This window comes from Antedon bifida, chromosome 11 (assembly GCF_963402885.1).
Source record: "Antedon bifida chromosome 11, ecAntBifi1.1, whole genome shotgun sequence".
In the NCBI taxonomy this organism is placed as follows: domain Eukaryota; kingdom Metazoa; phylum Echinodermata; class Crinoidea; order Comatulida; family Antedonidae; genus Antedon; species Antedon bifida.
The window spans coordinates 16,358,843-16,375,848 of NC_136236.1; the positions used below are offsets into that span (position 1 = coordinate 16,358,843).

At 33.7% G+C, this 17,006-nt stretch overlaps 2 protein-coding genes across 4 annotated transcripts in view; both read right to left on the reverse strand.

Moving 5' to 3' along the window:
- The window catches only part of LOC144856315 (ATP-binding cassette sub-family C member 9-like), a 259,349-nt gene extending 244,782 nt beyond the window's left edge, over positions 1–14,567 (reverse strand). For 2 of the 3 annotated variants that reach the window (XR_013614915.1, XM_078714275.1), the window contains exons 1-20: positions 12,597–12,659; positions 11,798–12,418; positions 9,972–10,211; positions 7,888–8,073; positions 7,292–7,450; positions 6,886–7,041; positions 6,616–6,750; positions 6,205–6,367; positions 5,729–5,769; positions 5,305–5,568; positions 4,801–5,004; positions 4,135–4,213; positions 3,821–3,926; positions 3,613–3,711; positions 3,221–3,386; positions 2,976–3,113; positions 2,310–2,526; positions 1,733–1,953; positions 1,330–1,499; positions 615–684 (exon numbers count right to left, since the gene is read on the reverse strand). Coding sequence is in view for 2 of the 3 variants with exons in the window: in XM_078714275.1 (XP_078570401.1) it covers positions 615–684; positions 1,330–1,499; positions 1,733–1,953; positions 2,310–2,526; positions 2,976–3,113; positions 3,221–3,386; positions 3,613–3,711; positions 3,821–3,926; positions 4,135–4,213; positions 4,801–5,004; positions 5,305–5,568; positions 5,729–5,769; positions 6,205–6,367; positions 6,616–6,750; positions 6,886–7,041; positions 7,292–7,450; positions 7,888–8,073; positions 9,972–10,211; positions 11,798–12,418; positions 12,597–12,632 (3,471 nt within the window). In the remaining variant the exon portion in view is untranslated. Of the gene's footprint in view, positions 1–614; positions 685–1,329; positions 1,500–1,732; positions 1,954–2,309; positions 2,527–2,975; positions 3,114–3,220; positions 3,387–3,612; positions 3,712–3,820; positions 3,927–4,134; positions 4,214–4,800; positions 5,005–5,304; positions 5,569–5,728; positions 5,770–6,204; positions 6,368–6,615; positions 6,751–6,885; positions 7,042–7,291; positions 7,451–7,887; positions 8,074–9,971; positions 10,212–11,797; positions 12,419–12,596; positions 12,660–12,779; positions 12,817–14,448 lie in introns of those variants that run through there. The other variant, XM_078714276.1, reaches the window with a different exon arrangement.
- LOC144856335 (uncharacterized) lies at positions 13,937–16,978 on the reverse strand. Its single transcript, XM_078714317.1, has 5 exons — positions 16,680–16,978; positions 16,377–16,410; positions 16,077–16,186; positions 15,536–15,670; positions 13,937–15,248 (listed from the first exon to the last, which is right to left on the reverse strand). The coding sequence occupies exons 1-5, from the start codon at positions 16,917–16,919 to the stop codon at positions 15,096–15,098; spliced, it is 672 nt and encodes a 223-aa protein (XP_078570443.1). The 5' UTR covers positions 16,920–16,978; the 3' UTR covers positions 13,937–15,095.
- Positions 16,979–17,006: the final 28 nt, after the last annotated feature.

Here is a 17,006-nt window from a genome sequence, read left to right on the forward strand (position 1 = left end):
CAGTACCCACACTCACAGTGAGAAATTTGCAATTCAAATGGTGACCAAAAATGGTTAATATGCAATTACAGTATATTGCAATACTATATCTAAAGGTTTATAGTTTATCCCCCAAGGGCCCATAAATTTACCTACTTGTGTTAAACCAAATAATTATACTGGGAAAGACTGAGAGATTGGAATGTTCCATTCATCGCAAATCAATACTATCAAAATAGTATTTTTTAAAGAAAATCGGCCGGTCTTCAACATTATGATGCTGTACTCGATCTGTTCTCAGCTATTAAAAACAATTATCATAGGAGATAGGTAAATGCGAAGCATCCTCGTATTATTGTGTGCGGGTATTTTTCAAGATGGACCTCCATTAGAAAGTGTATACCACGGTCGGAAAACATTTTGGGGCAAATCGTTGAACCTAAATTCGTTTTAATTGTCAATAACTAATTACCTAACTCAATTTAATTATTAAACAGGGTTACATCATGCGGTTAAAATCATTACAGAAAGTATGAACTTATTCTGAGATAGGCAGACACTTGTATACAAAACTTTTTTGAGAATAACCACCTTTTATTGTACACACACACTGTAAAACATTATGAGGATCTTACCATATCTGTGGTCTGAATATCTGATGAAAAGCGATTCAAAATGCGGCCTACAGGTGTGGTATCAAAAAACCTATAAAATAATTTAAACATACAATGTTTTAGTCTCTTCCTGAGGTCTAATGAACTGTATTGGTTGTAGGTAGGATTTAAACTCAGGACACTGGGATTATAAAGCAAGCACCAAGCTGCAGTTCCATTGCTACATGATGCACTATATCAATGCCAATTATGTCAGTTACAGTTTAAGATGATTGAGGTGGTTGTGAAAGTTATCACAACACTGAACTGAACACTATAAATGTGTATTCTTGCTACTCAGATAGTAACAAACTTTCATTTTCATGACATGCCTATAGACTATGTGTGTATAGACTATCAAACCAATATACTATGTGCGTATAGACTACCATGCCTATAGACTATGTGCATATAGACTACATGCTTTAGACTATGTGCCTATAGACTACGTACTTATAGACTACATGCCTATAGACTATGTGCATATAGACTAGTGTGTATAGTGTGTATAGACTACATGACTATGTGCATAGACTACAATGCTATAGAGTATGTGCCTATAGACCACATGCCTATAGATTATGTGCCTATAGACTACATGCCTATCAAGTATGCGCAGAAATACTTTTTTCCTTAATAGGTGCCTAGCCAATTGCACGTCATGAAAGCAAAAGGTCAATGAGGTTATACAACTGACCTCATTGGTGTATGCATTACTCTGTGCAACATCTCTGCATGCATTCTTTTAGAAGCGAGTAATGCGGCCAGAAGCGCTAGACACGAAGACGCTACAGAAAAACACACACTGGTAATAGACAGTCCTGCATAGCCACCCAGGTACTTGGACAAGATGTCATCTAGATCTTCCTAATAGATAGAAATGAATTACAATTATTACAATTAGTTGTGTTCATGAGCAGACAATATCTACTGAACGTTTTTTCTGCATATTGCAATATGTAATCATACTCAGTTAAGGTAGAATGATTTTGATCATTATTACTTGAATGAAAAATTCAGTCCAGACCAAGAAGAACTGGTAGAAAGGCAAATATTAAATCGTGTGAAACATAATTTTATTAATATTTTAATATACTTACATCTGTTGTATTTGTTAGATTGGCACCTGCCTCAGTCCATGCTGAAAGCCAGAAGTTCGTTGATACATTTGCTACATTGTACAACACCGCAAGACAAAATACAAGAGCACAGAAAAAAAGACGTACAGCCAAAAAGTAGTACCAATACATTTTCACCGATACAGAGCCTCTAACACGTTCTTCTTTCTCGATTAACTTTCCTCCTTTAGGCTCAGCTTTACCTGAAAGAAAATGTAAAACAAGAGTTTTCATATGAAATATATCTATGTTACAAAATGTACATCTCGAAATAGACATCTCATGAAAAAGACATCTCATGAAATAGACATCTCACAAACTGTTTATCTCACGAAATAGACGTCTCATGAAACAGGAATCACATGAAATGGACATCTCATGAAAAAGATATCTCATAAAATAAACATCTAATGAAATAAATATCTTATGAAAAAGATATTTCATGAAATAGACATATCATGAAATGAATATCTTATGAACAATATATCTCATGAAATAGACATCTCATAAAATAGACATCTCATGAAATAGATATAGTTATTGTTTCAGATATCAATACCTGATGGTTCAGCCTCTGATACTGAAATTTGTTTTGATAGACTTCTAGCTAGATTCTTTCTTTCAGTAGTTGTTGTGTCCTCTCCCTCAGATTCATCCTCTGTCTCTGAAATCTCTTTGGCGGTTGTCTGCCAGCTGCTGTACAGTTCAGGGTTCACTTGCGAGATGTAATCCATTGTTCCTTGATGCTCAATCACTCCATTTTTCATTACTATTATCTAGAAATCAACAAATAGATAAAAGAGGGTATAATTGTTAAACTGTATCAAAGTAACTGTATAAATACTAAACAGCATCTGAAAAATACACATTACGTTTATAAATTTAAAAACTTAACATTGCGATTCTATTGTTTATAATATATATATATATATATATAACATTTATACAGTAGAACCTCTTTGGGACCTCACTATTAATAAGGGGAAACTTCTCTGTAAAATAAACAAGGGGAAATATATGTTTTACTAATCCATTTACAAGAGGTGCTCACACTACACTTAAGGTGCCACATAGGGCCTTTAATGACACAGTTTCCAGGTCTCGCAACGACCACACACATCAATGTGTAGGTCCGGCCTAGGCTGAACCGAAAGCTCCCTAATGGCTTAACTGAGTCTGTGGGACAAGCAAGAAACCCTAGCAATGCTGATTAACTTTCACTCACAAGATCGGCGTATTCTAAATACTGCACTTGATGCGTGACCAGAATACATGTCCTCTTGTTTTCGACAAGCAATTCTCGAACACCCTTTTCAAAGAGCTCTTTTCCAACATGAACATCAAGAGCAGAAAGTGGGTCATCCTGAAAGAAAAGTATGCCCCGATGTGTTAGATAAATAAAACTTTTTAAGCACTATATTTAGTTTGCAAATAGAGTACCACACAAAGCGGATATAATATCTGTCTTACCAGTATGACAATATCGCCAGAGCTATACATGGTACGAGCGACACTGACCCTCTGCTTCTGACCACCACTCAAATTGATGCCCTTTTCACCGATTTCAGTTTGGTCACCAGCCGGAAGGATGTCGATATCAGGCTTAAGGGCACAAGACTCAATTACTCTTGAATACCTGAAAAATGAATATAATATAAATCAAATTTAATACGAGTGAATTATTCTTGGAGAAAGATATATTGACTCCTAAAAAACGTTGGTTTTATATTTTCTTGTATTACCCAATGAACCGTAATTTAAAGAAACATAATTATGAAAATGGAATAAGTACAAAATAGCCTATTCAAAGTTTGATTTTGTTTATTTCTATTTTTCATGTTTAGGAATAAGTCCTTACTTACTTTTGACTATCAAGATCTTCACCAAAAAGAACATTATCTTTAAGAGTTGCGTTCAACAGCCAGGCTTTTTGCGCACCATACGCCACCGTACACTTATTTCTACAAAATAAGAACACCACCAAATGAATACATACAGTAACCTTCCTATTATGAACCTTCCTGTTATAAAGGTGCGTTAATCAATTAATAATTAATCAAAACATTATACCTGTTAAACTGGACATCACCAGACACAGTGCTCATCTCACCCAAAATGGCTGACAGAAGTGATGACTTGCCTGACCCTACTTGACCCACGATCATTGTTAATTTACCTATTCACATTTGGGAGAAAAAACATCTTTAAAAAAATGTCAACTGAACACAAAACCATAGAGAAAAATGGCAAAGAAAATTAAAATACACAGTGTAGTAGTTACTTAAATGGTGGTGGTATAACATCATGTTATATTGACAACTGAGTCAACTACTTTCAAATTAATTGAGGATCCTTGATATTATCATTGATATTGATGTTCCCACCTGCAGGTATCTCAATGTTAATATTTGATAGAGTTGGTTGAGCTGAAGCAACATCCCACACAAAATTTCCATTGGTTACCTAAAGGTAAAACAAACATACAAGAGAGAGAAGTAAAACATCCTGATTGACTTTGTTTTGAAGACCTATCCAGTCAAGAGGGGCTTTTCCTGTATTCCTTTCAAACTAGAGAATAGGAGCAGAAGTGATAAGTAGGCTTAACTACCTGTAGCCTAGTTCATGACAAGTTTTTCCCCATTTATGAAAAAAAGGACCCCTATATATTGGCTTAATATTATCATTTCTTTATACTGGGTAGCCTCTTCAGTCAAAGACTGTTCTCACAGAGGTTTCAGTTAAGATCAGTGCCTGTGTGTGACAGTGCCTGTGTTTGTACTAGTACACCGGGGTGACCCTCAACTCGTCTCGAAAGATGTACTAGGTTCTTTAAAGAGCACATGAGCTAGATGTGTACACAGGGCCTATTGTACGGTGTCCTTATCCGAGAAGACTACCACCAGAACCATAGAGCGAGTGAGCCTCGAGCTCTTGCCGATGTTATGGCTACATAATTATGGTTCCACTGTCTTAAGCGCTCGGCCACTCACTTACTACTAACATTAACCTTAGAAATGCTGAGAATAAGGTCACACCATGATACTACTTACCTTGATAGCTACATCGTCAGGAAGATTTGGCTGTGGCATTGCTGATCCATTAGCTTGGTTAAAAGTGCCATAAGAACCAGAAGACTCTTTGGACAACAATTCAGACTTGGGGGTGTGGCTGGGGGTATGGTTTGGGGTGTGATTGGGGGTGTGGTTAGGGGTATGATTGGAGACTGAAGGTTGACGAATAACAACATCAGGGAGCTGTAAACAAATGTAAAAAAAAAAAGATTTTCTTTATAATGACAGAGAGAATAACACTAGAAATGAAACTTTATTTAATAATACATATATAGATTTGACAGTGAAAGTATTTCACTTTAATTTAGGCAAAAATAGTCAAGCAAATTCCCTGATAGGAGACTTTTACATTTTTAGTGTTTCATACGTAAGTCATAACAGCCATTGATCAATAACATTTAAAACATATTCTGAACAACAGATTTGTACACCCTGGCCAAACGGTCAAGTTTTTCTTAATGTTGGTCAGTTATAAGTACTTACGACTCCATGACCTTGATGATGTTCATCGACGTCATCACTGATGTCAGGATCTGGGTGCGACCTGCCGTCCTCTCGTTCTTCCACTTCTTGAGCCATGTAGAAGTCTCTTAAACGCTTAGTGCTAACATACGCATTAACCAGAAACGCAAACGTCATTGGCAGGACAAACAGTGGTATTGTCATTTGGTTGATGAGTGAGAGTGAAGCAAAGGCGATGTCAGGGGTCAAAGGTTTGCCCTCAATAACAGAGTACAATCCATAACACTAGGAACAAAATAATGATTATATTATAAAGTATGTTGTTCTTTATATAACCTCTGTAATAAACATTAGTATATTGTATAAAGCCTAATTGCATACAGTGATGATAATCTTAAAATAAAATGAATTAAATATTTTTTAAAGAGATTATAAAATAACTTACACATAGAGTTACTAGAAGTGGAGTCGCAACAGTTGTCCCAGCTAAAATAATAAACAAAACAATTATTAAATCTAATAATTTGGTGACATATGACCTAAAGCTCTGTCTACTCTATCACCACCATATATGGGGATTATCACTCCCATATTTGGGTACATCACACTTTTTTTTGTCAAACTAGTTTGATAGTGTAGATAGATCTTATAACCAGCCTAATTTAGTTTTACTTAAGCAAAAGCTTTCACCCATGATCCAAGATAAACAATTTTTACTCACTTTTGTTTAAACAAAAATCCACATTTCAGCTTTAGTTTCATAATTATTTTTATAATTTAATAACCATTTGCAAGTAGCTTTTCGTCAAGGAGCTAGGAGTTAATTTATCAGATGTTTACCCTACTCTGACATACTTGAACTTTGATCTAGGTCTATTAATATATTTAAGAATACATAAATGATGATATGCTTTCACTTACTGAGAGCAGTTCTCCACGCAACAGCTTTTGTCATGACATTCACCTCCTTGTTTCTGCTGTCACTGATTGACTCGTAGAAGATGTCTTCCCAACCGTACAACTTAAGAAGCTTTATTCCGCCAAGCATCTCGTTCGTCTTCTTTAGTCTCTCGTCAGAATTTGTCTAAAAACCGAAGTAATAACTGATATTATGGAAATGTTAAAACCCTTGATCAAAATCCCAAATAGAACAGTGCTCAAAAAGGATCCAACCAATTGGATGTCATTTTGCTATTATGGCTGCCACAAATTAGCCAATCAGATACACAAACAGGTACAAAAATATCTTATATTTTATCCTCTAATTATCTAACCTAGTTAATCCTCTACAGTTTTTAATACCTCTATGGTTTAATGTACACTATAACTTACCATGATTTTCTTTTGGAATCCAGCTAATAATTTTGCCATCCTACCCTGCATTGGTACCGTTATAAAAAACACACAGGCACCAACAAGAGCTGAGAATCCAAGTTGGCGATACAGGATAAACAACGACATGCCAAGCTACAGATACAAAAAGTATAAAAGATAAATCCTTCATTTACATTGCTTGGTAGTTGGTGGTGTAATTTTATAAACTTAAGATTTCTTTTCTTACACATTCACTAATACATAGTAGCATTAAAAAAGATGTCATACCTGATATGGGACTGACCAGACATAGTGGATCCATTGGAAAGAGTTGAGCAGGTTCATGGCATCCACAGACATATGGTTTGTTATCTGACCCATTGTCATTGCGCCACCAGTCATTGAAAAGCTTGACAAATGTAATGATTTGTCGTAAACAGAAGCCTGCAAAGAAAGAATAGCTTAATACTACCAAGGCAATGCTGAGCTGCGACACGATCAGTTCCACGCCCCATATCAATGGAAACTTCTTTTAAATACTCCTGTCATTAGATCAACCACGTATGAAACATATACTCATCCTCATAATATTGCAGCTAGTAATCAGGGCAGTTATGTTGGCCTATTTCCCCACCTAGGTGGAAAGTGGATTTCAAACTGTCAGTCCTGCATCACACACCCTTACAGTATTTACCTGAATAGCTGCACGTAGATGTATGCTTTCCATGATCACGATCTGATAGTGAGACTGCAGACAAATGGCACGTAAGGTTGCCGCAATGAAGATCACCAACACCAAAATAAAACCATTTGCAAAGAACGTTTCTACGGTTATGTAATGAACGTCTGTAATCTGTATAATATATAACATAATGTTAAGCTTGATTTCCACTTGGACGTAAGGCAAAGGTGTACACGCAACACAAGTAATGCAACATTGTGTCCTAGTGTGAATCAAGCTTTAGTGAACTATGTCAAATTATTCTACTGCAGTAACTACAATGTATTTTTTTTGTAACCTGTTCATAGCATTGACTGCCTCATAAACTTCTACATTAAATCAAACTAAAAAACATTATTAGATAAGAGTGACCTCTGCATAGGAGTTGGCTGCAGTATAACAATATATGACCCTTCATTTATTTCATACAAAAGTTTACCCTGAATAGGGGTGTCCTTGAGGAAGAGGTCTACTGTATTTTTTAATGGTTCTTAGTGCATCAATACACCATCCCAGTTATTAAAGTAAAAATAATATTTATTAACATTAATTTGTTCCTTTCAACTCACATTTTCTTCATTTCCATAATAGATGTCCGTAGCGTAGCTAACAACCCCGCCCAATGCGATGGGGCTGATAAAACCCAGACTGTCACCAAAAAACTTGAGAATACCAGCTTGCCCCATTCTCTTTCCGTAACATTTGGCGTAAACACGAAACAAACTAAGCTCATGTCCGGTTCTTGCTACACGTTCCTGAAAAGAATTAAAGCTACGATTAAAGATGTATTGTTGCTCCTATTACCATTCCCAAATGGGAAAAAGAAATTGGTATTGAAATTACAAACTGGTTTGATATTTGGTCAAGAAAAGTAAAAAATGAGAAAAACAAAAAATATGCACAACTTAATTACAAATTGCTTCTTAGAATTTTACCAACAAATTTACAATTATATAAATGGAAAATTAAAAACACAAAAAAATGTGAGTTATGTGATGTAACTGAGGATGAGAACCACATGTTTTTCAAATGTAAAAGCAATGTCTTATTATGGAAAAAAATCAATGAAATATTTAAAAAGTTAGATAATAGTAACTGTTCTTTTGAAGAACTAGTTTTTGGATCTGAATGCAACATAAAGAATAAGTTATACTCAATTGCTCTATTTTCTATATATAAAATAAAAATATTGTCAGAATTAAATAGGTCAATCTGTAAAAACTCATGGATTATGTTTAAAAATATACTTACACAAGAGCATTCCATGAATGTATTTTATTAATTTTTTTTTATTTTGAAGGTTACTGTAAATAAAGTAATTTGTACAAAAATGTAAATAGTATAAATAAAACAGAAAGAGAAAAAAAAAAAAAAGGAAAAACACTAAAAAGGAGAGTAAACAAGAAGCACGGAAAATGCTATACTATACAAGAAACTAGTTGCTTTTGATTCTATATATGTATTGATATTGTTTCTGTTTAGATGTAATGTAAATGTATAAATGATCGCTTACACACTTCTTTTATTTTTAAAGATGTAAGGGGAAACTTTATATTTATAAATGAAAATATTTATATATTTAAAAAGATAATACGCAAACATAAAAAAAAAAAAAATTGTTTATTTATCAAAATGATTATGTTTTGAAATGAAATAAAGGTGAGTGAACCTCACAAAAGAGAAAAAAAAAAAAAAAAAAGATGTATTGTCCCCCAAAAACATGAAAAATGAAGATTATTAAATCAGACTTTGAATATGTTATTTTGTAGTTTTAATAAAGTTAATCACTTCTGTAGAAAAAAAAACCGAAAAAATAAATGTTTTCACTTATAAAATGACAAAATAAATGGTTAAATTCAACCAAAAACTCATTGGCTGGCAGCCAATTTGACCATTTTTTGCTTTAAATTACATTTTTTTCAGGTAAATACACTTTTTTTTGATCCAATTTTTTGTCAAAGTGGATAACTATTAGGTTACATTAAAATGGAATATTCAACAAAAAATTTTTTTTAAATTATTTTTTCAGGGGGACAATACATCTTTAAACCGACTCAAGATTTGGCCCGGTGGCCGACGAAAATTGTGCTTATGTTTTTTTAAACCACAAATGTATGTTTGTTTACGGAATCCGTAATATGTTGTGGTTGTATTCACACTACACCCATTTTCCCGAGTTTTTATCCAGCCTCCGGTCTGGAATCTGGGGTCAGTGTGAATGTAGCTTTAATCATAATACTGGTTATATTAAGGCCAATTTACACAGACGAGCGGTAACAGTAATAATAAAATTATAGAATCTATGTTTTTCCTTATAAACATTTACACACAGGAATGCAATTTTACCGTACATTTAGCAAACGGAAGCGCCATCTATAATTACCGTACCTTTAGTTTTTAGAAGTATGGATACGGTACCGTATCTTTAGCCACAGCGTTTTTTTTAATAAATTGAATTGAATAAACTATTCATGATATAGGTATGTTGTAATACCTCACTCAGGATGTTGCTAATATTATCATTGTTTGTGATGGACTTCCTTTTAATATTATGAGGAAATGTATATATTTTGGATAGTTTTGAAAATGTTATGTTGTATTCTGTTTTAATACAGTGTTTACAAATTTCAGCCAAAAATAAAACATTTCTAACCTTTTCTTCATTAAGAGCTTTCTCAAACTTTGTTCTGTTGTGATTAGACATGTGAGTTTTAGATAAATCGCCTAAATCTGTCATCTCAAGAGGGCGCTTGTACCCGGTTCGGAACAGCCAGTTGAGCCACCAGTAGAAGGTCGTTGATAGAAGGTTTGTATATCCCTGCACAAAATGCATGTCCTTGTTACGTAAGTCATAGGGTAGTTCGTTATTACGACGGCTCCCACAACAGCACAACTGAAATTGAATATTCTAAAATGTTAAAGATATATTGTCCACCTGAAAAATAATTTTTTTTTAATATATCATTTGTTGAACATGCTATTTTTATGTCACATAATATTTACTTTGACCAAAAATTGAAAAAAACATTATATACCTGCAAAAAACTGTATTTTAAAACCAACAAGTAGTCAAATTGACTGGAAGTCAATGGGTTTTTGGTTGAATTTTAAATGTACACAACAAATTATAAAACTTATTTGTTTTATGTAAGCTTGTGAGATATGGCAAACGATAGGTAATGACTTCAGTAGATTTAAAAAAAATAAATAATCCATCTTTCTATTAATATGATCATCATTTAATAAGATGGATTTCTGACGTATTTATTATACCAGCATTATGTTCTCTTTCACTTATAAAATAAAACTATCAAATGCGAATAATATATTATTTGTTGAATATGCTATTTTTATGTCACATAATAGTTATTTACTTTGACCAAAAATTGGATTGAAAAAAGAAAATTATTTACCTGAAAAACTGTACAGGGTACTAATAATTACTGCAATGTGTAATGTTATCCCCTTTAATATTCAAATTTGGAAAAGTAGTAGTTTTGCAGAAATTACAGTACATAAGACTAGTAAAACTTTAAAAACCCATAAAATTATTAAAATAAAACTGTGCACAGTACGTGCTACGCATATACAGTATACACAATATTTACATATTATTTAAGACTAAATGGTACGCTCGCTTCGCTTAAGTACCATCTAGGTCGTGCCCACAGATGGTTCTCGAATACAGTACATGCATGATTTCAGAATAAAAAAACTGGCGATTTTAAATGTATGTTCTGCAGGACAACAATACATGTCATTTACAGGAACGACAAATAGACACGGTGATTTATGTAGTCAACAAAAATTAGCACCCTGGAAATTACTTCTTTCCAAAGAGAAAGTCACAAAATCAGTCAAAATGTTTGAGTCAAATTTAAACAAACCCATGTTTTGTATGTAACATTAGGGTTTAGGGATCATTCAGTAACGAAATATTAATTGTTTTCATGTTTTACAAATAATATACCACTAAACACAGTGTCACAAAGTAAGTCCAAATGTCAAATTTACACAAATAGTCGATTTGGTACTTAGTTATTTACACGGGTAAGTTGGTTCCTACCTACCAAAGGTTGCGGTATCTGTTCTCAACTAACTCAGGTAAATAACTATAATGCATAAACGGGCCCTTAGAAAGTTTTGTGATACAATTGTCAATAACTAATTATCTAACTCAATTTAATTAGTAAACAGGGTTACATCAGGTGGTTAAAATCAGTACCGAAAGTACAAACCAACTTTATATACCATCGAGTAAACATTCTAGAAGGAAACATGCGATTTACCAAATTTTGCCCATACGTAAATTTATATATAGATGACAAAAGTTTTATATTGTTTTGTCCGGACGTAATTAATAACACTAAATTAAATTGCCACCAAGCAAAATGTAGGCCCTAATCAGCCTCACTCGCAGTTATATTAGTTATAATAGTACAGTATATAATTTTCTTAGTATGGAAGGCATAAACTCACCTTGAGTCTAACAACGTTGAGTTCTTGTAATACATAGAATGAATATATAGCCATCAAAACAATATTCAGATAATATCTCATATATGATCCAGTGTTGTTATTGTCATTGAAGTTCTGAAGATTCAGAAAGCGTACAACCTCCGCGCATAATGAGCACGCCCAGTACAGCACTAACAGCAGCGACATCACCGGTTTATTCCACGCTTCCATCATATGAAAGTAGATTATAGTTATTATTCCAGCGAGAAATCCGCATAATGCCGGGACGTACAGCTGAACTATCGTCATCGTGTCTTTATTCACCTGCATGTCGGTCAGAATACCTTCGGCGACTGCGCTCAGTAAAACGAGAAAGAACACCGCGTTTGTGACCCATCGTACCATATGACCAGGATATTGTATTAGATATTTGCACTTAATATCTTTTAGACTCGTAAGGCATCCCATAATAAGTAGCAACAGAGACGCAAGGGCTGTAAAACCTAGATGTGGTACACAGTATAATAAATTGCTGAAACATGTGTTATAAATGGTGTGGTCCAAATCCCACACGAAGTCATCCAGAGAATCATATGTAGTTAGACTGCCACAGAACCAGTGTTCTTCCGCTGCCATTGTGATCTACAAAATATAAAAAAAAAAAAATTAAATTCTAGCAATAGGCGGATCCAGGTGGCCAGCAACCCATCCACCCATATTTTGAGAAATACAATGCAAAATATAGAACTTTATGTGAAGTTTAACACTAAATTTTAGAATAAAAATTAATTTTTTAAATAAATTAAAGCTTGATTCCCACTTGGACACAAAGCAAGGACGAAAGCATGTGTCTCATCAAAACATCATCCGAACTGTTGCTTATGATTGGACAACTCACTTGCTCAAGATCAAAATCAAAAGTGGAGATATGGAAGAGCGAATAAAAAAACTCACCCTAATTACCTCAGGTTAATTAGAGAATACATATTGTATTTATGCCTACCTTTGAATTGACAGCTGATGAATTAATTATCTTGTCACTATAAAGAAATATGTCAAGTCATAGACAACCATGTATTATACAACCATATGTATTATACAACCATATGTATTATACAACCATATGTATTATACAACCATATGTATATTACTATTATACGTACAACCATATGTATTAGTTGGATTTTCAATTTTTTCCCATTATATGTATAATTGTATAAATAATAAGTGATTTAAAATTCAAATAATTATTTAATATTTTGTCGACCTATACGGAGTAACTGTATTTTACACATATTGAAGCCAGGGCTACAGTACGCCAAATTTGTTTTACTGCAGTTACTACTACAGTAAACTTGTTTGCTTTTTAAACTTGCTACATAATTGCACACACTTTCTCATAAAACTACAAATTAAAATCATATATTATTTTAGTCAAAATTGTATTTATTGCAGTAACTGAAGTAGATCACACCTGATCGCTAAATGGCAAATTTTCTTTTCAATGAAACTATATGCATGGGTACGCTCAAAGGTTACACAACAGTATAATTACACAATCAACAAAAGGGTTAAAGTTCATGAAGAGATAACGCCACACATTGAATAAATATGAAATGGTAATAATGCTTAGGCTATTAATAATTATAGTGTTACTAAAATTACTAACCTACTATTTTTGTTGCTCTTATTGGACTGGATATACTAAGCTTTTTGTTGTACATAAACAATTATGTAAGTAAGTTAATAAAAAAAATATCAAAAGCATGTATGCTTCACTGATTTATTGTACTGTAGTTAAACCCCATTCACATTGAACAATATGACTTGCAGAATTTAGTATTACAATAGTAGATAACTCACAATACATTTATTTAGCTATTTAAAGGCCAATTAAAAAAAAAACCAAAATGTAGCAGCCCTAAATTAAAACTGTACATTGTTTTTCTGTTATATATTTAATAATAAAAAAATTGTATTTCATAAACAAAAGTTTTCCATCACAATTTCAAGACTGTGATTGTCAAGAGGTATGATTACAACAGGATTTTCAACTATAATTCATGTTTAGGGCATCACAATAGCTAATTACTAATACTAGCTAGTAATAGAAAGCGTCTCGCATCATAAACAATTCTTGGACGTGAACATTTTTTGTTATTTGCCAAAACTGAGCAAATTGCACAAAGTAAGAAACAAACTAATACACAGCTTGAATTAATTGGTTAAATCCTTTGCACCATGCGTTGCGCACACTATTTAGTATTTGGCTTTGCGATAAGACATCCTTCCAATAGTCCACTAAAAAGGGCTTCATGGTATAGGCTAGTAGTAGTAGGCCTATGTTTCAGTGGATGACTTGCAAAACATGTGTGTGGGATGGGGGGTGCATGTTCAACTCAACGTATTCATTTATACTATACTCCATATGGCTACTAATAGGCCTACACTACATCATTATCAGTCAGTTGAATAGAATTAGGCAACCATTAACTTACAAAATATCAATCAAGGCAAGGTCCCCTGAGCTGAGATGGAGGGCGTATGGATGGGACCCACTGCACTATTCTCGGCCTCCTCTTAGCTAGCTAGCTAGGCTATCTGTGGGCCTAACGTCCTTGCCTTTGGGGAAGAAGATTAAGAGGTTTTTAATATACAATTACTTCACATACCTCAGTAGTTTTCAAGCGATTTCAGTATTCTTCCTTTTTCATAACTATTATAAACTATGTTTCGAGCATGCTAAGTAAGAATACTAAAGGACAAAAACAGATATTAAACGCCGTCCAGGCCTACACACCACACTACAGTATCTCCCCCAAAACCAATTGTTTGTTTGTGTGTTGCATAACGTCTCTGCTGCCACCAATAGTTTACAACTTCTCCAACTTTTTTTTTTATCATAGTTTATACTATATTACATCATTTACGAATACTTTATGCCCAAAAGTACTCGCTAAATTAAAATAAAAAATCATGATTTGTATCTACTCATTGCCACTCTTAATTTAATTAGACGTTCCATTTATCTCAATTGACCCTAAATATATGCCATCAATTGTTGGTATATGCTTTTATTAACATCGATTTTTATTTAATTTTTTTATTTCCCCTGCCCTTAGCAGCATTACATCAAACGACCATTTCATTTGTTACCGTTTTTTGTATAAATAAATAGTTCGGCTTCAGTTGGTTTAATACTGTAAACAAAATATTGTAAATGCGGCCAATTATTGTATACAGTACAATTTAACACCATGGGTATATGTTTAAAGTTAACAATATAAAAAACATATTTTAAAGATGTTATTAATTTTGTTTAGAAGAGTGGTAATAACTGTCTTATTTTTTTCCGCCTATTTAAAGTGACGAAATCTATGACGTCATTAAGAGTCTTATTCCGGTACACATTCCATGCCTCGTGCCGCTCCAGGTTCACCTGTAACTCCTCATCAGTTGGGTATGGAACGCCCTAAAAGCAATAGTAAATACAGTACTATTATCTTTAACGCATGTTAAATGTTCATTTGAAAAAAAATAAAACGCAGGTTCTAACTTTTATTATTAGGAAACGGTTGGAAACGTTGATGAGACGGGAAGTTAGATTTTAGAGAACGTATTTAAACTGTTTCTATTAGTAGAGTACCGTAACTATTGAAAACGTTGAGACGGGTGTTTATTTTTCAGAGAAAGTATTTAAACACTTTTTATTAGGAGAGTAACGGTTGAAAACGTTGATGTTGAATTTAAAATACTTACAGCCACACGTATTTCGTGTATCTGAAAGTCCGTAGCATTTTCAAGAAAGAACTGCTTCGATAGAACTAAGCACTCGGCACCATCGCTAACCAGGCTAAGAGTTGGCTGATTACCGAATAAATCGCTTGAAAGACCCTATGAAGATCAAACGGCATTGTATAGAAACTGGAATATTCGATCATAATTATTAACGCACATTGCATGTTATACTTCAATCCATTCACAACGAAATGAGAATGGAGTTGTTTTGTCCCGACATTGACATTGGTTAGCAGTTGTAAGCTACAATTTGGAAAGTTAAAATGCTGTGATGACGCTAGTTACAATCCGTTTTGCATGATTGAATAAAATAATGACGTAATGCATAAACGGCATAAATACATACGAAGGATTGGTACTCGGGGTTCATCGCTGGTACGTACGGGAAATGTGTTTTAAATAAAGTATGAATGCATTTAGCTACCGGTAATACTTTGTACTTATTGTCAGACGCTTATTGACCAATATCAAAATATTAAACAATGTCTATAAGGTCACTTACAAATACACATCCTTTGTGTAACTTTTGCACTTCAATAAATACGAACCGATTGTTTGCCTTGGAGAGTTTTGAAACATTACTCAAAACAGATGTCGTTGAAGTTGAATGTTCTAAAGAAAAGAAACATGCATTAACGCTCTGTGCTATTTTGTTTATCCATTCCTCATAAGTGATTGTATAGGCCTACGATTGATTGTATAGGTCTACATTAATCATTGTATAGGCCTACAAAATGATTTTATAGGCCTACGATTGATGTTAGGCCTAAATAATAAACATTTAATATTGACTTGTACAAACCTTTCACATCTCGTTGTACAGGTGACAGAAGAACCTTAATAAAGATAAATGACGTAGTTATTATAATTCTGAATTGCATCCTCACAACGCATGCGTAATAAAAATAAGTCGATATAAATCTTGGTTTCTATAAAAAACGTTATTTACACGTCGTTTACAACTAAAAGGTATAACGCAGAGGCATTAACACAACGCAAGTAGGCCTAATTTGTCCAATCATAATGGCCGAATCACCCAAACTCTCACTTGTGATTGGTCGAATTACCGTTTAACTATTGGTTTTTAAAAACTGATTTTATTTACGGTATCTTGTTGTGGAATAACGTTTATTTGATGTGGTGATACTTGATGTTTTCGATGAGTTGAATCGTTTTTCGTATTCCTGCATTTTGCATCGGTAAGTGTTCTAGTTTCTACAGGCAAATCCGAAAGCCATGACTCCACAGTCTTCTTTCGTCTTGTACTTGGGTGCTGCCTCTCTGTACAGAACGCCTGGGATTCTTCACTACACTTACCAACAGTGTTACCCTGGTCACTGTCCATTGGAATATTGTAAAATTGGGAAAAACATAAATTATTGCATCTGACGTCATCATGTGAAGTACAGTCATGTGTACACAGTTATAACCT